Source organism: Lutjanus erythropterus, chromosome 23, assembly GCF_056507025.1.
Source record: "Lutjanus erythropterus isolate fLutEry1 chromosome 23, fLutEry1.hap2, whole genome shotgun sequence".
Lineage (NCBI taxonomy): Eukaryota > Metazoa > Chordata > Actinopteri > Lutjaniformes > Lutjanidae > Lutjanus > Lutjanus erythropterus.
In genome coordinates this window covers 19,045,996-19,069,377 of record NC_139339.1, presented here as the reverse complement: position 1 = coordinate 19,069,377, position 23,382 = coordinate 19,045,996, and the positions used below count along the sequence as shown (strand labels likewise).

General features: G+C 38.6%; 1 protein-coding gene across 1 annotated transcript; it reads left to right on the top strand.

Annotated features, from left to right (window-relative positions):
* Positions 1 to 1,819: 1,819 nt before the first annotated feature.
* Positions 1,820 to 23,361, top strand: usp12b (ubiquitin specific peptidase 12b). Its single transcript, XM_084711866.1, has 10 exons — positions 1,820 to 1,967; positions 7,939 to 8,019; positions 8,184 to 8,267; positions 9,004 to 9,133; positions 10,258 to 10,565; positions 12,350 to 12,426; positions 12,561 to 12,644; positions 14,888 to 15,085; positions 18,318 to 18,396; positions 22,584 to 23,361. Exons 1-10 carry the CDS (start codon positions 1,920 to 1,922, stop codon positions 22,683 to 22,685), a joined length of 1,191 nt encoding a protein of 396 aa, XP_084567992.1. The 5' UTR covers positions 1,820 to 1,919; the 3' UTR covers positions 22,686 to 23,361.
* The last annotated feature ends 21 nt before the right edge of the window (positions 23,362 to 23,382 follow it).

Below are 23,382 nucleotides of genomic sequence, written 5' to 3'. Positions count from 1 at the left end.
AGACTTAGTGCCAAAATATGCATGGTCATTTAAGGAAGCACTGTTTGAAATGTAAACCATTGTCTTATTACGCATTATTTCTACTTTAATTTCTTTTCTTTTTTTTTCATCTTTGTTACAGCAGAAAGACAAGAACGCATCAGTTTGTCAGTGCGTAATTTGTTGGGAGGTCATTCCTGCCAGAAAAAAAACAAAAACAAAAAACATTAAAAATAAAAGTAGGCATGATTTAATTTCTAAAATAATTAAAATAAGATTTAAAAAATATTAGTGGCTAATTTGCTAATTAATTGAAGACTGTCAAGTTAACTTAATGTATCTTCTCTTTTTGCTCCTTGTTGCCTAACTCATCCAGGTGGTGTTTGTTTGCAATCTCAGAGTTTTCTCCTGCTCTGAGAACAGCGCTATTGCTCAAAACCAGCACATTCACAGACTGACGTTTTAAAAAGCACCGCCCGCCGATTCAAGCCCCGTGTCAGGAATCGAATGAGTCGAAGTTGTGCGTCGGCGACACTCCCTCACAGCTTCTCCAGGCTGGACGGAGGAAGCTGCTTCAAGTCAGACAGCTGGCAGAAACAGACAGTGATACCGGAAAACACGGGTTTACCTTCAAAATAAAATACAGCAAATATACATATTGATCATTGACATTCATTTGTTTCATAAATTCAACACATTAGCTTTTTTTCTGGAGTGTTCAACTGTATCTCACGATTTTATGCATAACATAAATATTTTATGGTATAAAGACATTCTGAGTGTTAACAACAGATGAGAGAAGTTAAACAATTTAAAAGTTAATTTAGAACAACCAAATGAATAACCTACATCAGCCAAGAGAACAAATGTCTCTGTATTCTAAGATAAGACAAAGTGATGAAAGAGGACATTTTGAACTTTAATCCAACTGAATGTTTTAGCTAGGTAGCAGCTCCCACAGTTTGTCCCTTCAACATTTCAGTAATTGAACATGTCTTAAGTCTTGTAAGTGTCACATGTGAAATAATATAAATTAAATTTTGTTACACATTTGAAGCTATTCAAGTCTGCAAGTCCCAAAACTCTCAAATATAAACACTGTGGACACAAGAGGCCTGAAATAGGGTTAATTAGTATCTGTAATAACTTTGCTATAACTAACTCGCAATGAGCTACACAATTTAGTTTGGGGAAATCCATTTGGGGTTGGGGATAAACTAAATTTTGAATTATTGAATAGTACTGTAATATGTTTTTAAATTAATTTATTTGATTGTTAATAATTTAGGGGATTCCACAGTGAACCACTAGAAGGAGCTCAAGTACCAGCAGTGGTACTACCATAGTTGAAGTATTGAGAAACTATGTCAAAACAATTAGTATTTCAAAAATAATGTCAACTGTTCTCATATTAATGACTTATGTCAAATTTCTGAGAAATAGGTATCTCAAAATAATGAGTTAATATCCAAGTTATTTTGAGTTTTTGGGTTCTACGTTACTTTGACATATTAAGATTTTACATTTTAAGATGCTATATCATTATTTTGAGGTAACAACTCGTCATTTGATACACTAACTCATTGTTTTGAGAATGTTTCTCTTTATTTTGACATACTTTTTAAGACAGATTCTCATTATATTGACTTAAAGGATCTTCTTTTACAATCAAATTGGTGGAAATAGCTTTCCATAAAAATCTGTATAAAACCTTTAACTATAAAACTAAAGAGAAAAACCTATTAATAAATTTGTTTTTAAGTAAATGTATTTTTTCAGGTTGCATATTATTTTGAAAAACAGGACCGGAAATTTTCCACGTCACTCCGTGTATCTTAACAGTACTACCAGACAGGAGCAGAAGGCTCTCCCGGAACTCTGCAGCCGCATCGGCTCTGATTATTTCAACATCGGGGTTCGGTCAACATGGCGGCTTACGGATGGAAATACTGATGACAGTCCGAAAGATCGCCTCGATTTGTACGATGGTAAGGAGCTGAGATCGGGTTTTGTGGCTGGTGTTAGCGCGGTGGCTGCGCCTCTCTCTCTCTGTCTGTCTGTCCTGTGCCTGGGCTGCTGAGCCAGGACGCTAAGCTAGCTGCTCTACTAGCCTGTTTGCTAACAGCTCACACATGATAATAACACACACATTCAGGGTTTACACAAAGTTGTGCGGCTCTGCCTATTAACTGTAGCTCTCCAGCACCACGTGTGCTGTAGTTTCGTGTTAAAACATTGTGTTTTTATGCACAAACCAAGCTTGTTTGACAGTTTATTAGCCAGCTTGTAGTTTGTTTATGAGAGAAGGGCAGGGTTGACCAACGGACGAAAACTAGCTAGCTTAGCCCGTTAGCCCCCACGATAGCCCTCTGTGGTTGCTGTTGGGACAAAGTTGTTAGCTCACTTGGTCTTCCATGTGAAAATGTCTGTTTTTTGGGTCTTTATTATTTTATATTATTTCAGCTAGTTTCTATAACTGTTACAGAGAAAAGCTAAACATCTGTACGGTCAGCATGTAAACACCTCAGCCAGCTGACATAACAGCTATCTCTTCATCTGTAACTGATGGAGAAATTCAGTTCCTGTCATGGGAAACACCCTGAACGTTTCCTTTGAGCAGAGCCCTGTCTAGTATTCAGGTTTTGGTTCTTTAAATTAGCAGCACACTGTTTTACCTTAGAAAAAACCCTTGTGGTGTGAGGATAAATACAAGACAACTCATTCAAAGATAGGATGCTCGAGCTTTTTTCTTCCTCCCTAGCAATTTATCTTCTCAATGTTATTATCACCTGTGTTTACAAGTAAACAGACAGAGATATTGGTCTCAGTATGGCCCACTGTCAAAGTAAAGGTTGAATAAAAGTAAGTCAAATTTAAATAATTCAATAGAGTAAAATGACTGGTGATTACATATAACCTTAATATATGTTTGTGAAGGTTTTATTTGTTTATACACTGTGTTGGTGATGTGTTTGATCACAGTACAGTGGTTTTTATGTTGATTTATAGAGGTAACTGTCATTTTGTGTTGGTTTATAGTCACACCATGAGTACAGCAAGACACATTTATTTATATAGTACCATTCAGATGTAAGGTAATTGAAAGTGCTTTACAGGAGCATAGACATATGTTAAAATAAAATGTGAAAAGAACAAGAAAATTGCATTTACAGACTGTAAAAACAAAAGCTAAAAGCAAGCTGTCAAACAGACAAAACATTGTAGAAATTGCATTTAAAAGATACCAAGAAGGTGGCTAGTAGGTTTCTTCACTCCAGCTGTTTATTCTGTAGATGATTTGAGACATTTTCCCCTTTTGCAAATGTCTATCTGAATATGACATGGAGTTCAATGGCAATCATTTAGTTTGCCCCTGATTCCAAAAGTAGCAGTGATACGTCCAGAACAGCAAATATATGGACCTTGTGGTGAGACTGTTGTGTCTGCTAAGGTCAAGAGCAAACTTTCAGTCTCAACTTTTAAGGCATCATGGATCAGAAGAAGTTCAGTAGGACTGCAACTATCAGTTATTTTCATAGCTGATTAATCAACTGATTATTTTCTCTATTAATTGATTAATAGTTGTTTGTCTATACAGAAAATGGTGAAAAATGTTGATCAGTGTTTCCTAAAGCCCAAAATGACGTCCTCAGATGTCTTGTTTTGTCCACAACTCAAAAATATTGTGTTTTACTGTCAGAGAGGAGTAAAGAGACCAGAAAATATTCACATTTAAGAAGCTGAAATCAATGAATTCAAAACTCAAACTGATTAATTGATTATCAAAATAGTTGGTGATTAATTTGATAATTGATTAATAATCAATTAACCATTGCAGCTCTAGACTTAAGATGCCTGTGCTTCTTTTTTCTCTCTGTAACAATTTATTTCCTCTTTCACCTTTGGACCCCAGTTAACTATGAAAGCCCCTTGGTGGGTATTTAGCTCGGCACATTTAATGCTTTTAGATAATGGAATTTTCAGCAGCTTTCTGCTCATAAATGGCTTTTTTAGATGGCTTTGATAATATGATCTTTTATTGATTTTTGCACAGGACTTCTGTGAGGTCAGAGGTCAGGGTCAGCAGCCCTGGAGTGCCTCAATTTCAGACACATCAGCTGGTCGGTGTTTGTTAACACTGAGGCTGATGGACAGCAACCTGTCTGCCAGGTAGTTAGGGACAGGTCAAGGTGGAAAAGGTCAGACACAGTCACATGTAACAGGACAGCGCCGTCTTCCTTTATTTTGCAGCGTAGCTCGGTCACAGAGGCAGGCAGGGCAGCTTAAAGCCAGCAGATTAACTTCTGACTGTAACTCATCCTGTTTCTACCCGCTGCACCTTTCAGAGCTGACAGACGGTTAGGCAGATGCCACAGAGAAGTCTGCTGCTGCAGTCTTTTTAATTTGTTGGCTGCTGCTGCTGCTGCTGCTGTGTGTGTGTGTGTGTGCTGGAAGAAGAAGTAAGCTCTTACTTAGCCACTGTAGCTGCTGGTACACGCTCTGTGTTTTCAGGACCACACACCAGACCGTGTAAACCGTTTAAGTGTGAAGGCCGGCATCATCATGGCAAATCACCAGCACCTACTAGACAAACAGTAACAGGGCTGAATATTAACTGTGTCTGCCAGGTTTGCTCAGCGTGTTTGCCACTTTGGCAGTCTACCAGTTGCTGCCCGGAAGGTATTTGTTTTTCAGAAAATCAATTTCGCTGGTGAAACCGTGAAAGTCAGTGGTAGGGCTGGGCAGTTTCACTTCTGTATCAATAATGGAGCAACATTTTGGGCATAGCAGGTGATGGTTTCAGAGAAAACATGTAGTAAAGATTCAATAGAGATGTGAACAAACCTGGTAGAGACGTTTATTGTTTATTTCACTCTGGACAATCTAATGACTGATTGTTTTTCCCACCTCTGTGACCACTTTTATATCACGGCATTAGCTTCCAAATTTGGGGTATATATATAATGTTAAAATGGCAGATCTTAATTAGTGTACTGAACTGAAATTGGTCTGTAACATCTGTAGAGAACCAAAAACTATAAAGTAGAGAAAACTGGCTGTGAATGACGAGTAGAAATCACAGTCTTGTGTAATTATTCTTTGATAAGATAGGATCTAGCTTCCTCTGTATAGACAGCATGTAAAACCTGAGAACTTTGGCTTCAATTGTCAGGATATTAACAAATGATTTTGAAATTTTTCTTTTTTCTTTTATCTTTTCAACTCCAGTATTGAACAGTCTCAAACATGTCAATGCTTGGTCAAATTCTTGGTATTGGTATTCATCTGGAGAACAAGATTTCTAGAGCAGGGCATCTCTGCAGCACTGCAGTATTTCATTATAATGCTGTTTTCTCACTTTTTTCCCTTTTCAAAGAATTGCCATTTGGTTCTGGGAAGTTAAACAATTGAACATTTTATTGAAAAATATTTTTACTGCTAATAATAAAGTGACTATTGCTGACATATTAGTATTATTTTTTTTTGCCAAGGCCAGCCATTAAGTGACTGTCCCAGAGCTTTCAATTTGCAACACACTGTCTTCCTCAGTACACAGAGTTTCCCAGTTTTCATGCTATTGTAGAAATTTTCAACTTTCAAGACTTCTTGCCAAATTGAAAGTTTGTTCAGTAGGTGAACCAACAGTCACAGCACAAGGTCCATTTAGTAGCTGTTCTGGAGCTTTTGATTGTCCTAATTTTTCTCATTTTAGACTAAAAGAAAAAGAAATCTTGAAAAATATGTTTGTTGTCTTGAAAACAGAAAGTATTGTTTCAGGTCATTTCAACTGATACCATCCTGTTGAAAAGAAGGTTGTTGAAATGCCGGCGTGAGACAGCAGAGTACTTATTTTTCATGACATAATTTAGACTGATAGTCGCAGAACAATCGTTTAGCCCTGCTGTCTGGGGACCAGCGTTCACTGACGCTGCTGTCTGCAAAGTTTTTCAAGCTGCCTGCATCACCGGCAGAGTTCACTTCACTTCAAGTTGTCACTTCAAAACAGTTCTGAAAACATCTATTAATTCAAACGTGTGTTTACAGCACATATTGAACAAATCTTTCTCCCTTTTTCCAGACATATTTGCCCTCCTCTCTGTTTGTCTGTCCAACAGCGGAAAGCTTGTTTTGGTGTGTTTACAACCCTGCGTTGTCTGGATGTTGTGCTGTTAGATAAATAACCTGAGCCGGCTTTTTATTTGATCGTCTCTCGTTGACTCTACATGGACTGCACTGTGATGATGATGATGAGTAACAACGGCGTGCCTCCATTTATGTAGTCATTCACCCCCAAAGGAAAGGCTGCATCATCGTTGTCATCATCATCATCAGCAGCAAAAGCATCATCATCTCCTTCCTCTCTCTGTATGTCTCTGTCCTTCTTCAGTGTAATATCTGAAGCTCAGACTGAATGATGTGAACAAAAGCTTTTATGATGAATGAAAGACAGTAATTTCTCAGCTTCTTACAATAATAGGCTCTCATTTTGTTCAGATTTTAGTCATTATAAGCATATTTATGAGTCATTTAGCAAACAGATTGATAAGTTTGGACAGTTTCAGTTGAAATAATCATAAAACAGAGCCACTGTTTTAGTTTAAATTACATTTTTTTACATACACTTTTAAACAATAGGGTGGAAGTGCTGCTGGGTGTTTCTTTAGCTCACATGTAGGTGGTCTTTGGATACTTTAGGTAAACTTATTTACTTGCTTATTCTTTTTGTGAAGGGCCCATTGCATGCTGTAGAAACTGTTAAGTACTGTTAACTAACATTAATTTTATTTTGTCAAGTATTTCTTGAATGTGAAAAATCGCACATAGAGTGCTGAGTTTCTGCTTGTAGTCAGACGTTCACAAATTGTTTTTGTTTTTGTTTTTCACAGTCTCTTTCTCACTGTTCATACAACTTTTACATACATTTTATTTAGAAATTGTTTACTTTTCTACACATTTACAAACTTGAATTTCTCATGCAAAATTTTTAATTTGTGTAAAAAAAAGGCCATGCAGGTAAGTAAAATCTTGTGACATGACATCATCATTTTGAAATGATTGTTTCTGGTTTGTTTCTTTCAAAGTGTTTCTTGAAGCGAAAATGAGATTTTGTTTGACTTGTTGTGGCAAATCTCCTCTCAGCTCTCTGTTGATGTTTTTAAACTCGTCCCAGCTCACTGCTGAGTCATAGGAGGACATTCGGGGATTTTTGGGCACTGCTGGGTTGTCTAACCAAATCAGGAAGTGGCCTTTTAATAACACACGCAACATCCACATGTCAAAACAGAGAAAAATATCTGCCATAATTCAACTCCTTTACAAAAACACTCGTCACTGATATCGATAAACTGTTAAATATGTTTGTCCCTTAACATAACACTACTCAACTATACTGTCGATATAAATAGCCAAGTACTTGACCTCTAATAATAAACCTTTAAGCATAATGAGATTTTTTTCAAAGCCCTAAAAAGTGAAAATGGCCATTTGAAGCACAGATCATGTGGTGAGACAAGCCAGTTTTTGTTGTATCTCTGCAGTTACACACATTAAACTAAACATTTCATGTGCATAACAGAAATACTTTTCAATAGAAGGATGCCCTTAAATTCTTGTAAAAGTTATGAAAAGCATAAAAACAAGTAATGAGACCAACACAGAGAGAGCCAGAATGAAGAAATGGAGGAAATGAAGCAGGAAACTCAGCTGCAACAAACAGCTGGTTGACAGTCCAGCAGAGAAGAGAGAAAATAGAGCAGGAAAACTGGAAACAATGAGGAGGAAACAAGGACAGAGGAGGCCGTCTGATGGATCATTTTACCACTGCTTGAAGAATTATGATAATAATAAACATCAAATATGTATAGGACATATTTATTTTACTGTGCTTTTGTTTTTAAAGGCAAATGATGTGAGCTGTTTCCAGGAAATCCATTAAATGTCTGTCTTCTTGTTCCTTAGGGCGCCAATGCCTCTGCCTTGGAAAAGGAGATTGGACCGGAACAGTTTCCCGTTAATGAACACTACTTCGGATTGGTCAATGTAAGTGTCAGTCGAGAACACACATTTCTGCTCCTCAGTTGGTTTATAATGTAAGAAAGTGTTAGTCTGAAAACATACCTCAGGAACATCATGTCCCCTCAGTCCTGTGGCTTTCTTTGTCTCTGTATGTCTCATTCTGTCTCTGTTTCTTTTTTTTTTCCCAGTTCGGCAACACCTGCTACTGTAACTCAGTGCTGCAGGCTCTGTATTTCTGTCGACCGTTCAGGGAGAAGGTGTTGGCATACAAGGTAAGTGACGAGAGAAACATCAGCATTGTTTCTTTCCACAGGTTTGCACTTATATACCCCTAAAAACACAGGCAGGTATGATTTCATGGACTGGACATTCAGTGAATGGAGCGAGGCCCAGTCCCTGCATTACAGGGTGACCTTGTTACATTAAGAGAGTGTTGCATTATGGGTTGTTTTTAGCCATAATGTTGCTGGAGTGGCATATTTTTTTTCTCATCTGTTCATAATTTTTCTTTAGAGCTGACTAACTCTAAAGAAACACAAACTCTCAATGAAATCTGCAGGTTGTTTAAACAAAAATAGGTCCAACAGGGCAACAAAAATGAGATGCTTGTGAATAATTTAGCGAGATTATCTGAACCACTTTAAAAGGAGGTAAAACTGAAAGTCCATGAACTGCAAATGTTATTAAATACATATTATTTCTTTCACTTTTCTGCCATTCATAGATATCCTGCAGTTGCAATCATTTGCATACTGATTAGGTAGAGGTAGCATGTTCTCTCCAAAACACCAAAAATGTAATAAACTGCAGTTCAGTTTCTGATGGCTTGTGTAACACACCACCTTATCCGTGGGCTAACAGGATCTTGGTCTATAGTGCAGCACCGAAAGAAAGAAACTTCAAAACTTCCTTCAATTGTTTTCTTCTTCAGTTACCTCACATGATGTTAAATATACAGTTCATAGGTCATCCATATGACATTGTGCGTGTTATGATTTTGTCATTAAGGTACAGCCGCGTCGTAAGGAGTCCCTCCTCACCTGTCTGGCCGACCTGTTCAACAGCATCGCCACGCAGAAGAAGAAAGTAGGAGTCATCCCGCCCAAGAAATTCATCTCACGACTGAGAAAAGAAAATGGTGAGCATCGTTACAGTCTGATATTGTTTTGTAAGGACGCAGAGAGTGATCTCCTCGGGTTAAAGCACTGAAACCTTCAAATTAAAATGCAAAAATCAGAATTTTACCAGAATGGTGATGAGATGAAACGGTATATAGAATTCATTTCACAATTATAGTGGCAAATTATCGCAGTATTGTTCAAGTGTTGTGAAAATGTTCAGAAACTATTATTTACTGAGTTTTTCAAAGCATGGTAATCAAACATGGTTATCACGGTAGTTAAAAATTGAAGTGTTAATACTAATGGTCAGGAATTTCGCCACAGTTTATCATGATGGAGAACCAGAGGGGAGAACTGCTGTGTACAGGGTCAGCAGCAACAGACCAGAAGTCCCTATGTTCTGCAAAAATGACTGGTTTTGCCTTTGGAGTTGTTGGTTTGGAGAGAGCGATATTATGCCTAACAGTGGTTTTCCATTAGAAAGGGCTGTCTGATGGCAGAGTAAAGGAGTGAAAATATTTTAAACGTAACGTACACTTTGACTGATGGCCCTGATGGGCCTTTTTTAAATGGCTGACCCAGTTTTGTTGCTGACTCTGTCCACAGCAGTGAAAGACTGCTATATATACTGTAGGTAAAACACTGACTATACATAAGTACCTCACACAGCCCCACTTCAGAAACCCCAAACTATCCCTTTAAATGCATGACTTCCTGTATTTTTTCCCAGCAAAACTTCTATTCAACACCAGGTGTTTAGAAATGTAAAATCAGAAATGTTCTTTCATCAGTTATTTGTTACAGCGTCCTTTCACAGTGGAGATGAGTTAACTGATTGGTGGGGGATAAAGGGATGAGGCGCTGAAAAGGAGAGAAGAAGAAGAAGAGGCAGAGGGGGGTTATTTCAGCTGAGAAGTTCATCTCACAGCTGAGGAAATAAATTGTCAGCCAAATCGTGGAGCGGAAAGCAGATGAAAAAGAAGCGGCGATCTTAATTAGCTCCATTTCTCCTCACCAAAACATGCTGATGATGTTTACTTTCTGTTCTTTCTCTTTTCTTTCTTCTCTCCGTGTTTCCTCTCTGGCTCTATATTTTTATTTCTCGCTGTATTTATTGTCTTCCTACATCTGTCCTCCTCAGAGCTGTTTGACAACTACATGCAGCAGGACGCCCACGAATTCCTCAACTACCTCCTCAACACCATCGCAGACCTGCTGCAGGAGGAGAAGAGCCAGGAGCGACAGCAGAACGGAAAGCTGGTGCAGAATGGAGGAGGAGGAGGAGGAGGGGGAGGAGGAGGAGGAAGCACAGGAGGAGGAGGAAGTGAGGGAGGAGGAGGAGGAGGAGGAGGAGAAGGGGAAGGAGGAAAGGAGACACAACAGACTTGGGTCCACGAGATCTTCCAAGGAACACTGACCAATGAGACGCGCTGCCTGAACTGTGAAGCTGTAAGTGACATGAAAAAAATGCAAACTATGAGGAAGTTTTGAAAGGATCTGGGTCATCATTTGTTTTTACTTCAACTTAAAACTTTTTTAGATTAAGCACAAAATATAAAACAGACTTTAATAAGCACAGAAGAAGTTAAACCAAAAGTACCATAAATAAAACAGCAAATACAGAATGTTTTAGAGACATTTGATTTGTTTTCCTTTAAACTGGGTGCAAATGATCCAAATGCAAAGCTATTGGAGGGTTTGTATGGCTGCTGGAAATCCTTGAAAACACTTTTACTTTTAATGTAGTGTTTTCAAGATTTGAAAAGTGGTTGAATTTTTGATACAATGCTTGTAGCTGTAGTTGCATTACTTTCTTAATAAATCACTACCTGACTGAATAGTTCACTTTTTAGATAAAGCATTTTTTAATAAAGGGGGTAATGTATTCAACATGTTTGTTAGACCTCAAGGATAAACACATATTTTGGTGAAGGTCATGGAATATGAACATAACCTCTGTTTGTATACAAGAAAACCCCACAGGGAACCTTGAAAGGGTATTTTTCAACCTTTTAACTCTGTTTTTCCATGTATTTTTGTGTCTAAAGTAACTAATAATGGACAGCATTTTTTGAAACTGGTCCAGTAGTGAGGTAGAAAGTGGCAGCCATCAGCCAAATTCTTACAGGCAAATGCAAACTGTTAAAGTATGTCCACTGAAAATGCTTGTTTTGGTACTGACAGGCTCAGATTGTTATCCTAACCCTGTGTCTAGACTGCAAACATCATGTCAGCATCACAGTCGTGTGACAACAGCGTTCACGCTGCACTGAAGCATCTGTCTATATAGGCTCCGTACTATCCGTGCATTTCAAAGCATCCATGCAGTTAATATGTGTGAATATTCCTGATCTGTTTTTCTGTTGACACAGTGCATTAACATTGCAGTGTGTGCAGTGAGTTTTCGATGAGCAAAAGAGAGAAAGAAAAAAGAGAGTGCTGGTTGCTGTACTCAGAGCAAACAGGTGCTGGCGATCAGAGCAGATGGATTAAAGTTTAACAGTGAAGTTGTCTGATGGCAGTAAATCTACAGTTTGCCCACAAAAACACAGCAGAAAAAGACCAATAAGTCCCTGCGGCTTGCTTCTCAGCTGCTGGATGGAGTGAAGGGAGTCTGGGATTAAACTGGAGCAGAGTGAGCTGATCCTTGGCACTGCAGCACACTTTGCTCCACCTAGATTATGAAATTTGGATAGAATACATTTTCTGTGCCCCTTTACTGGGCACCAGCCTTGTGTTTAGCACTACAAAGATGGTGCAGTATCTGACTCACTTGTGGTTGAGACAGGGGGTAAGGGTCTGACTGCATTATGGAAAGGACATTGTATTTATTCTCGCCAAAGCCATCAAAGTCACTGCATTTACAGAAATGGTCATTTTAACACCATTATCATCGTCATCTTCATTCAAACTCGACAGAAACAAAATAAAACTCACTTAAACCATCTAGGCTCATCTTTGTATTGTTTCAACAGTCATTAACTCATAAATGTGAATGGCTTACAGCTGCCGAACTCTTGCTCACTGCTGGACTGATTTCAAAAACTTTCCCCATTAGTCACTTCTACACAAAAACATGAGAAATACACCAGTTACTCTTTAATTCCCTAAGTTTTTCAGTACACATTTACCAGGCCCAGATGTCAGCTCTTCATAATAATGAAAGAAAACAGTTTTTTGTTCTTTCAATAAGTCAATCTGAGTGACCTTGAGTGTCTTCAATTGCAATACAGGTGAGCAGTAAAGACGAGGACTTCCTGGATCTGTCGGTGGATGTGGAGCAGAACACCTCCATCACACACTGTCTCAGGTAACACAGAGCTCTCATCCATCACCTTTGAAAAGACATGAAAAGCAGCTCAACTTTGACACCAGGGCTCTTTCTGAACTAACCTTTTTAAACAGCTGAAATGTTGTTGGTAAATGTGTGTGTTTATTTGACAGGGGCTTCAGCAACACAGAGACGTTATGTAGTGAATACAAATACTACTGTGAGCAGTGTCGCAGCAAACAGGAAGCCCAGAAAAGGTGGGTGAAATCATCAAGTTTGTCGCTTTTTATTTCCTGCTGTGACGATTTAGAATCAGAGTTAATATTTTCTTTCATTTACGTTGTACAAAGTGGTGATATGCATTTACTGCTGTGGGTTTAAAGGAATTTGCAGTTGCATTTATAGCAACAATTTAGATGTGATGATAAAAGCTTCAAGAGTCTGGAAATTTTTGTTTTAAGTACCGTCAGTGTTTAAATTTTAATCTTAAAAATCCGTTTGAACTGTGAATCAAGAAACTGAAACAATCAGTAATAGAAAATTAATCAGTGACTATAGTGTTCATGGATTAATCATTTAAGATTTTTTTTTTTTTTTTTTTACAGGAAAAAGCTTTTCATTTGTTAGGATTTTCTGCTTTTCTGCATTTTATATAAATATAAACTGAGTATCTTTGGGGTTTCAGCTGCTGGTCAGAGAAACCAAGACATTTGTAAATGTCACCTTAGGCTTTGGGAAATTGTGATGAACGTTATTCTTTTCTTTTTCTGGCATTTTCAAAACCAAACTATCATCCAATTTAGGGCTGACCAGAATACTCCAAAGTTTCTACTGTTGCCATAGCTGTCGTTGTCCAGATCAGTATTTGAAGGCCGCAGTTTTTCTTTGAAGAGAAGAAGGAGACATTGCAAACGACTAATTAAGAGCAAGAAATGAAGCTTCTTTATGGCATTTGATTAGTTTCGCAGCCAATAAAAACAGACTTATGCACAGAAAACCATTCTTGCGGGGGGGCATTTCTGCTTTTTGTGCTCAGTGCTGTCCTGTGAGCACGGGGTTGTTACGAGCACAAGCATGACCCTCCCTGCATGCTTGCAACTGCTCAACACTCGCTTGTGAAGTTGAGTTTTGCGACTTTGGAGATGGTGATGGAATAGACGGTGGCTGATGACTCCTCTCCTGTCCTCGTTTCACAGTAGACCCACCTTTGACATTTTGAATGCCCATGGGTAATTCTCACTGAAACGCTGAAGCCCCAGAAGTGATATTTCATTAGCTACAGCCCCGTTTCCTTCATCCTCTATATGATTACATCATTACAATAACAAAATACCAACAACTGTGTTTTCTGTGAGGTAAAATTACTGATTTCCTCCATGGAGTTTTGGAAGGAGTGATATTTATCTTATATAAGGGCAGTTTCCCTTCAGAAAAGACTGTCTGATGGAAAAGTTAAACAGTGAACAGTACACTGAAACTAATATTGATATTTTTTTAGGTAGACCTTTTGCTGCTGACCCTCTCCACAGTGGTATAGTGCTTAGCTTCCTACTCTTGATTATGGATAAGTACCTTATACAGCCTCACATTAAATAATCCAAACTATCCCTTTGGGGGTTTGTTGAAGGTTATTGCTTAACCACATGAACAGACTTTGAAAATAGTCTGTCTTTGCTGTGAGAAGCTGTCGTCTGAACTACCCCGCCGTCTATACATAGCTCTGTAGCAGTGGTTACAACCACAGTCACACAGCTATACAGCGGTACATGTATAGCATGTCAAAGTTTTTCGAAGTGGACAAATACGGTAACAGTTTGTTCCATTAGACAGTACCCCTGAAACCACATCTGACGTTACTATAACAACCAGTCAGGTCCTTCCTGTTGCATTCTGACAAGTTCTTCACGGGTATTTAAAGCTGTCTGTAAGTAACCTGTGCTCTGTCAGCAATGCTCTTTGTCTTCGGTTCTTCATGAAAACACAGTGCTAAATTTACACATTTTAACCAGAAAAGAACAACACAAAACTGGAACTGCATGTAATTTTATACATACCCAAACAGTTTTTCAGTGCCTGCTAAGTGCACCTAGTAACATCCATTAGCTTGAAAGGGCCATGCTGTCACCAGTGGCTGCGCCTCGCATTAACACTGAGCAGAATGCTGCGAGAGCGCCAGGTGCAGCCAAATTAGGGGAGCACAAAGTGTCTGAAAACACACTTCTTGTTCCTGGTTGGGGGTCTGGAACAGTAACAGCGTCAGCATGGAAAGCTTTTAGTCCTCTTGAGTCTTTCTTCGGGACAAATCACCCTCGCTGCCTGTCATCGCGTGCTCTTTTTCCGTTCATCTTCTGTAAGCTTTGCTCTTTTGAGTTCTTGTGATTTAAAACTCTTTTACCACAAAAAGTTGCCCTTCAGAGATCGTTCTGTTTCAGTTTTGTTCCAGAACCATTAAAACCACTTCAGACCAATTCAACCCTCTCCTTCTCTGTGTCTCCGTCAGGATGAGGGTCAAGAAGCTCCCGATGATCCTCGCCCTCCACCTGAAGCGCTTTAAATACATGGACCAGCTGCACCGCTACACCAAACTGTCCTATCGCGTTGTCTTCCCCCTGGAGCTCCGCCTCTTCAACACTTCCGGGGATGCCACCAACCCCGACCGCATGTACGACCTGGTGGCTGTCGTTGTACACTGTGGCAGGTAGGGTCTTCTTTCAACTAGATTTTCCTAACTTAATTGATCATAGAGATGACAGTTGTGTACCTAGAGCATTATATTTAAGTGGAGGACATTTACTCTCTTTGTAAATGATAATAATGAAAGTCTTTTCTTTGGTTTTACACATATATATACACATTTTTTATTTTTATGGGTACAAAGTGTTTCACAGCAACAGAATGAAAATGACAATAGAATAACACAAAATAGAGATTCTAGGCCAACATATCATGACTGATATGATTGCTAATAAAATTTTTGTAATGATCCTTAAAAAGTGGTTCCTACTTTTGAGAAACATGACATGAGACACTTGCTGCCTATAAAGATAACCGATCTAGACAGGCCAGTCGGGCTGCACTCCTAAATATCAGCAGCCCCAAAAATCTGGTATTAGTTGAGCTCTAGTTGTAAACACTCGTAAATATTCATAATGCTTTATAATAGTAATTATGCTGTTATATACTACACTATATAGTGACTTATAAGGTTAAGTATCATAATACTTCATACTTGTTGGTCACTCACTGACATTTATACATATGTACTTGAATTTAGAAAATTGATCAAATACATAAAATGCTGCCTGTAAAATAGAAAAATAAAAACAATCTGCATCATGTTCTATGGAAAGAAGACATATCAGAGAACATACACTGATACTGATAAAGGCAGTTCTGACCGATAGTATCGGTCTGGGTCTTGCTTATCACATTAAGTGAAAGATTTTTTTTATTTTCTCACTTGCCCACTTACAGCAAACAGTAACCACTTACACTTTTAAAAGTGCCTGTCCTTTTCCAAATAGTTTCCAAGGACAACTTCCCAGATGGATCTGTGTGACAAACAAGCCATTTGGCGCTCCAGTTTAGTATTTTACATGTTTTGGCCAAAACGTCAGCGTTGAGTGAGACTCTGCTGTGATATGAAACTAACCATACTGTCTGTATCTTCCAGCCATCTGTGGCTCCATGTTTACATTTTCTCTTCTTAATACTGGCTTTCTCTCTTTTTGTCAACATTGTTGAGGAAGTGGTCATCTTGTTTGGATAAAATTTATTGGAACTGTCAATATACAAAACCAAAGAGCGGTTCAGTGTTGACGTTCAGAGGTGAGCAGCCGTGTTGTTGATCTGCGCAGTGTGAACATAAAAGTCACAGACTGCGGCTGATTAAAGTGAGTTAACACAACATACAAGATAAATAAAAACACACAGTGTCTGCCTAGATTAAAGAGATAGCTTGGATTATTTGAAGTGAGGCTGTATGAGATACTTATCAGTAGTAGTAGTAGTAGTAGTAGTAGCAGCACAGAACCTGAGTAATGTATTGCTATGGACAGGGACTTTTAGTCACTTAAAGGGACAGTTCACCCCAAAATCAAAAATACATATTTTTCCTCTTACGTGTAGTGCTGCTTATTCATCTAAATAGCTATGATGAGAGTTGCAGAGTTTTGGAAATATCGTCCGTAAAGATGTCTTCCTTCTCTCTGATATAATGGAACTAGATGCCACTTAGTTCAAAGTGCTGTTTGAAAAACTTCATTGTCATCAGTGTCTCTTTTCAGAAGTCATGACCAGGTGACTCAATATAATCCATATACTTTGTTTTGAGCAGTTTCGTGTAGGAGAACTACTTACTTTCTGTGGTGGAATATACCGGAACTACTCTCTTTCCACTAGAAAGTTTCATGTTTTATGTAGTTCCTACATGAAACTGCACACAACAAGTTCTGTGGGTTGTCTTGAGTAACCAGATCATTTTTCTGGAAAAAGACACTGGTGTTGCATTTTTCAAATGAATGTTATTTGGCGCCTTGAGCACTAACTCCTACCAAAACAGTGTAGTTTGATAAATAACACTACAGGAATGAGGAGAAATATATATTTTGGATGTTGTGGTGAACGTACCCTTTAAAAACAGGCCACTTCCAAAAATCAATAGGTTTATGTGTATGCTATATTTAGTATATTTTCAGCACTTCACTTTGCGGTCATAGATTTTTGTGACAGGAAAACGCCTTCTAAGCCAATTATTGCTCTCTCCAAACCAACCAAACTCCACTGGCGAAATCAGTAATTTCACCTTGAAGAACACTGGTGTACGGCTTCCATGTTCTCTTAGTTTGTTTGTGTTATTGTGAGGCAGCAGTAAACCAGGAACCTCTGTGTTGTCTAAAGTAAAATGACTGATTTTACCTATGAAGTTTGGTTGGTTTGGAGAGAGCAATATTTGGCTTATCTAACAGTGGTTTCCCATCAGAAAAAGGCTGTCTGACTGCAGAGTAAAGTGGTGAAAATATTCTAAATACAGTGTAAAGTGATAAAATTCTTTTTAGTTTGGACATTTTTTAAGTGGCGTAAATACCTTTTGCTGTGAACCTGTCCACATGCTTAGCTTCTGTGCTGGTACTCCTCTCTTATTCTCCAAACCGGGGACGTGGTGCCCGCCATCTACTGTAGGTAATATGCTGTTTTTGGTAAGTACCTCATAGAACCACACTTCAAATAATCTTAACTACCACTTTAAACCCAAGTTTTTAGGAGATTTTGACCATTTTTATGAATTTACTAATAAATTAAAAATAAAACTAGTTGGAATCATTACTTCATCACTTTATTTATAGAGAACATATTAAAACAATCATATGGAAAAATCTAGATAATAAGATGGCAACATGAGCAAGATAAAAACATAAACTCTGCTTCACGGCGGAAGGTTAAGAAGGTTTTCAGGCTGCACCTGTGAAGGATGTTTGAATCACAGTCAGCTACATTCAGATGTTGAGTTCAGTTCAGGTGATTCAGGGATCTGAACGTCCTCTGAGGCGAATCGGCTGACGTCAGCTGATGTGTAAGTGAGCATGTGCAGGTTATTAGTCACTAGATCGTCTTCAACTAGCAGATGAGTTTCATCTTCCAGTTGAGAGACCTTGTACTGCATATAAAGAGTTTTGAATATTTTCAGACTTCCACTTTGAAGATCACCTCAAAAATCCCTGAATAAAAGATTAAACATGAAATAATGATGTTTTTAGAGCAATTATTTTGTGTTTTTGCACTGGCATTGCCTCAGTGAAAACATCCAAGTTTCAGTTCTTACTCAGGGAATAAAAGAGAACCATTAACCACCATTAGTCACCAGTGTAATGCCTTTCAGTTTTTATTTGCATAATGTGTTTTGCTCTGTTTTCCCTCCTGTCTGTCTGCAGTGGTCCCAACCGCGGACACTACATCACCATCGTCAAGAGCCACGGCTTCTGGCTGCTGTTTGATGACGATATTGTAGAGGTGAGAAAGATTTTCTGTCTAACAAACACAATCAGTCTGTTTTATCTCAGGTTCTTTAGTATTTGGTTAAAAGACAGCTGTCGGTTTCATGTTACAGTGAAAAAGATACCTTCAAATTTTAAATTCAACCAGTAAACAGTCCCCACTTTAAGTGTAAAATGATTCAGTATCCCCTTCTTCACCTGTACAGTATCTTCCACATTTGATGTTTAAATTTATTCCCAAATTGTCCTTAAATGTAATTAATCAGTGGCAATAAAACATCTTAATTTTTTTACACTTAACTAGCTTGACAGAAGTAGACACCCTGTATAAACTATGATAAAAGTATTACCTAAAATTTTAAAAGTGATATAAAACAACAGGCCGAAAAGGAGGATTCCTTCCTGGTATTAAATCTCAACTCTGAAACAAACAGGAGACCAATATTAAGAGCCAAAAATAGGTTTAATTTTAAATATCTTAGAGTGAAACCCTTCATCAGCCATCCAATATTTCCCACCTCGTCTTAACCAGACTGGAATTTCAAACAGCCATCCTTCCAGGCTCTGTAGATCCTGGCTCTCTGAATGTTGTGTCTGGACCTCCTTCGACGGGCCATCCTGGACACCTTCACCTCTGCTAAATAATGAGGAGTTAAGACAGGGTTTAGCGGTCACGATACTATTACAGAAATAAAGGTGGATGAAGTATTAATAAAGGAGAAACATGAGAAAATAACAGGAGAAAGAAAGCCTCATCTTTCCCTCTCAACGTCCCTTTTCATGTTCAACATGTACCTGCTTTGGTTTCCCTTTTAATTGAAGCATTATTCATCCCAGTTATGCAATTTTAAACTAAATGTCAGTTTGATCAGGAAGACCTGGAGCAGCACATCGTGTTCGGAAAATTAAAAATATGACAGACTGCTGCCCTGTCTGCTCCAGCCCTCATCCTTCTTCTTTTAATCTTCAAAATCTGCAAGCAGGTGACGCTGAAATGGAAAAACTTTATAACTTTTATAAAAAAAAACAACTAACAATTCTAGTCTTTCACTCAAATGAGATGTTCTCATGAAATCACTGCTCTGCTGATCCCCTGCTGCTTCTGCTATGAAACCATCTGCTCTCCTCTGTGACGTGCTGACAGGAGAAAACACGGCAGCCTGCGTAGAAACAACACAGTCTGACATCCTTGTAGCATGTGTGATAATGCTCAGCTAACAGTTTCCAGCTCTGCTCTCAGCACGCTGCCATCCACACAACAGCGGTCAGAGATGTTAAAACATAATGATAGTGACGATAATGTGGTGATTTCTCAACCAAAGTAGTGAGATTTAACAGCATCTCCAACTCGGCAGCATATTTAAAGTCTATGAAATCAGATGTATAGCTCTATTAGTATGTAGCGTTAGCCAAAAGCATGATGTAGCTCTTTAGTCATTGGCAGTCGACCACACGAAAACACGGCCAAGGCCTCGGCATGCTGCTGTGTTTCAGGCGCAGCCAAGTAACCTTTCAGTTTGTTATTTCTTCTTTCTTCACGCCAAGAAAGAACGGCATGCCGCAGCAATCAAGCTATCAGCGGTTAACTGACCGTGCAGCCATGATGGGTAAATGTTCCAGGGTTTGTGAAGTATATAATCTGTGTTAGAGGCAAATGTACAAATAGTGTTTTTTTAAGCTGTTTAATAATTGTTCTTTTCTCCGGTCACTTGGGAAAACAAATGTGAGATGCATTCAAAGACAAAAGAAGAAGAAAATCCTCCAAATGCATGGATGTTTTACTCAGTCAGGTGCTTTAAATACGTCGCACAAAAACTGATGACGCTTTATTTTATTTTCCTTTTCTTTTGAAAGAACATTTAATTTAAACCCTAACCTAACCCATCCACAATAAATTGTTTTCTGACTAAGACTGGGTTGCACCAACAAATATTAATTTAATCTAGGATAGGTTCTAATCAGAGTTTAGAAAACCTAGGTTTAAAATGAATAACTCCAAATTTAAGATTAAACAGAGGTGCACTAATCTACATTCAGTAAATCCAAGTTTATTAATATAAACCAAAAGTAGATACCATTTATTTGCTTACCCAAATTAAAACAAATAAAAAAAATTACATAAAAATTATGATTGTTTGAATAATTATCAATTCAAGTGGTGTCGTGACCTAGTAAATATACAAGAGGGGGAAAACCTTTGGCTGCTGTGTATCCTCAACAATATGTTACACTGTTTACTAGTTAACTAAAAAGGTAACAAAATATTAGGCTATATTGTTTGCAAAGTAGCTAAAAAGTAATGAAATTAAGAAAAAAAATTAAGAAAAACATTGCCAAATAATACAAGATTAAAAAGCTGATATTTTAAATTAAAGTTTAAAGTTTTATTGTGACAGAATTAAATTTAGTCTAGGTTAAGAGCTTGCTTATGTTTAAAGAGTGATTTAAATTTAATTGTTATTCATTTTAAGATGCATATAGGTTTGTGTAACATAATTTAAAGTTAAGCCATTTAAAAAAAACCTTGTTGGTGTAACCCAGCTTAAAAGTGTCTCTATGCTCACAGTGACTTGGAATTAATTAATTAATCTGAAATATACCCATTGAACATCTCTATTCTGGGTTTATATTTTACCAGATTATGGTAAAATATGGTTCTAGTTTGGCCCAATTAAACATCCAGTCTCCTTGTTTGGGAACATTTGCCCAATTAAAATGGTTTATTTAAGTTTAAATCTCCCTGGCAGTTGGGAGAGTCACCCCGCTGTTTGAACGGAGAGGGAAAACTGCTCAGTCACAGTCATGAAGGACTGGTGTTTAAAACTGATCCCGTCGCCAGTGTATTTTTCCACTATGGCGGGAAGGAGGCCCAGTTGAACATCTGGTCCAGTGGAGAGAAACTGGCCCAGTTCTGTTAGAATCTGCTGAGTGTGCAGAGCTGAAACACTAACTTATCATTTTTTTATGGTTTGTGGAGATTTACTCTCCATGTCTGTCTGCCTGCTTTGAGTTCAAGCCTTCATTCTCTTTCTTAAATTTGTCTTTTTACTTATTATAACTTATCTTATTTTTCTGAAGCTGCAGCCAGTTCTCTTTCACCCCCGATCCAGAAACATATTTTCAGCCCCTCTTTGGACAAATCGGCTACTACAAATAAGAAACAGTTGTCAGCAGAGTCTCAAAACATTCACCACTTACTTGTCAACATACTTGATTTCAAATGGAGATTTGGTCGTGAATGAAAACAGAAGCCTCCGTGAAACAGCACAGCAGCGAGCTGAGGGGAAAGATTTAATGTTCGTCTTAATTCAGACCTCCTCAAAGACCTGTCATCTCTTCAGGTTGTCTTTATAGAAAGGTTTACTGAGGCTGTGGGGGGAAAAAAAACATCTCGGAATCTGAAATGTGGTTTTTGTTTTCGTGCCTGGAGAAGTTGTGGAAACAAATGTTCAAAACCGTTCAGAGATCTGACTTAAGAATAGCGTGCTTTTCTGATGGGTTAAGCTGAGTGAAACATGGCTGCTAGCAGGTTTATGCATTGTTTTACTGAAAGAAATATAATTGTTTTGATCATGGAAATAACAGCTGTGGTTTGTCCATGAATGCTGTGATGTGGTGAGACTTATTTGGCTCCTTCATGTATGAAGAAATGTTTAAATATTGTCAAGCAGATGCTCCTTTTCTTCTTCAGGTTTGTTGCAAAGCAGAAACGGATCACAAATTTACACATTTAGCACATAAAACAAAGAAATAGTTCAGTGTTTTGGAAAAATAGACAAATTTGCTTTCTTTCCAGCAGAACACAGGAAGTGTTTAATTTGTATTAGCAACATAAAGGCACATTCATGCTAACCTGACAGGCCAGATGGTTTGTTACAGGAACCATCTGGGAAGCTGTCCATAGAAAGTGTTTAGAAAAGAGCGGGTGCTTTCGAGAAATCCTCAGGCAGTGCGGTTTAGGCTTAAAATCAACTTAAATTTAATATTCAGCGATGAATCCGTTCTGTTATATACATCCCTGTACCTCCAAGCGTGGTCGCACATCCACCAAACCCTGACGTAGGTGCAAACACTCTACTTCCCACAGTGTTGGACTATGCTTTGAAGCTGCCATTAAATTGTCAAAACAAAGTATTTATGCTGCAGCGCTGTAGGAGAACCCTGCTTATGTCTTAACCAACCATTTTTCTTATTCTCTTGTAGAAAATTGACGCACAGGCGATCGAGGAGTTCTACGGTCTGACATCGGACATTTCCAAGAACTCTGAGTCGGGATACATCCTGTTCTACCAGTCCAGAGACTGAACCAGCCAGCAGTAAATCCCCAACAGACTGTCACTCAACAGAGGGGGAGGCGCTTATGGCTGCCACCAGCTCCGCCCAGTACGCTCACATAAGTATCCAGGCTTTATTCCCTGTAGGCGGAGCTTTGCACTGGAGCGCCACTCGGATCGGTTGAGACGTGTTCAGGTTGCATGCCAGCCTCCTGGATTACGACCGTTCAAATCCTCTGAGCCCACACTGCAAAAAGCACCTTAACAAAACAAGATGGCTGAATCCGTAACACTCGCTTTGCACTTGGGCATCAGCGGGGACGACTGAGGAACGCCAATCCAAGAGGCTGACATCGCCGTGCGCACAGCGGTCCATTTTGGAGGTAAAAGCAGTTTGAGATGATGCAGAGTAACCAATCAACTGTTTCAGATGAGACACTTACGCAACTTCTGATTGTAACCCTCCTCGTCACGGTAACCGTCAGTGTCATCACAGTCTTCTTTAGCGTTTTTTTGTGTGCTTATTCTAGCGTGCTAAATTAGCTTTAACGCTAACACAGGTACCATGCGTTCACCCCAGAAAACTCTTTAAAAGAATCATTCCGGACACAGAGAAGCTAATATTTGGCAGCGTCCCACCACAGAAAAACACTGACACGACCTTTAATGACTGATATAGATTGAACTCTGGGTGCAGAGCGGTGATACAGTTTGTAGTTTGCAGTGTT

Coding starts and splice junctions, on each gene's coding strand:
- usp12b (XM_084711866.1), top strand. CDS start 1,920: ATGGAAATACTGATGACAGTCCGAAAGATCGCCTCGATTTGTACGATG. Junction 12,427..12,560: donor TCCATCACACACTGTCTCAG/GTAACACAGAGC, acceptor TTTATTTGACAG/GGGCTTCAGCAACACAGAGA. Junction 18,397..22,583: donor TTGATGACGATATTGTAGAG/GTGAGAAAGATT, acceptor ATTCTCTTGTAG/AAAATTGACGCACAGGCGAT.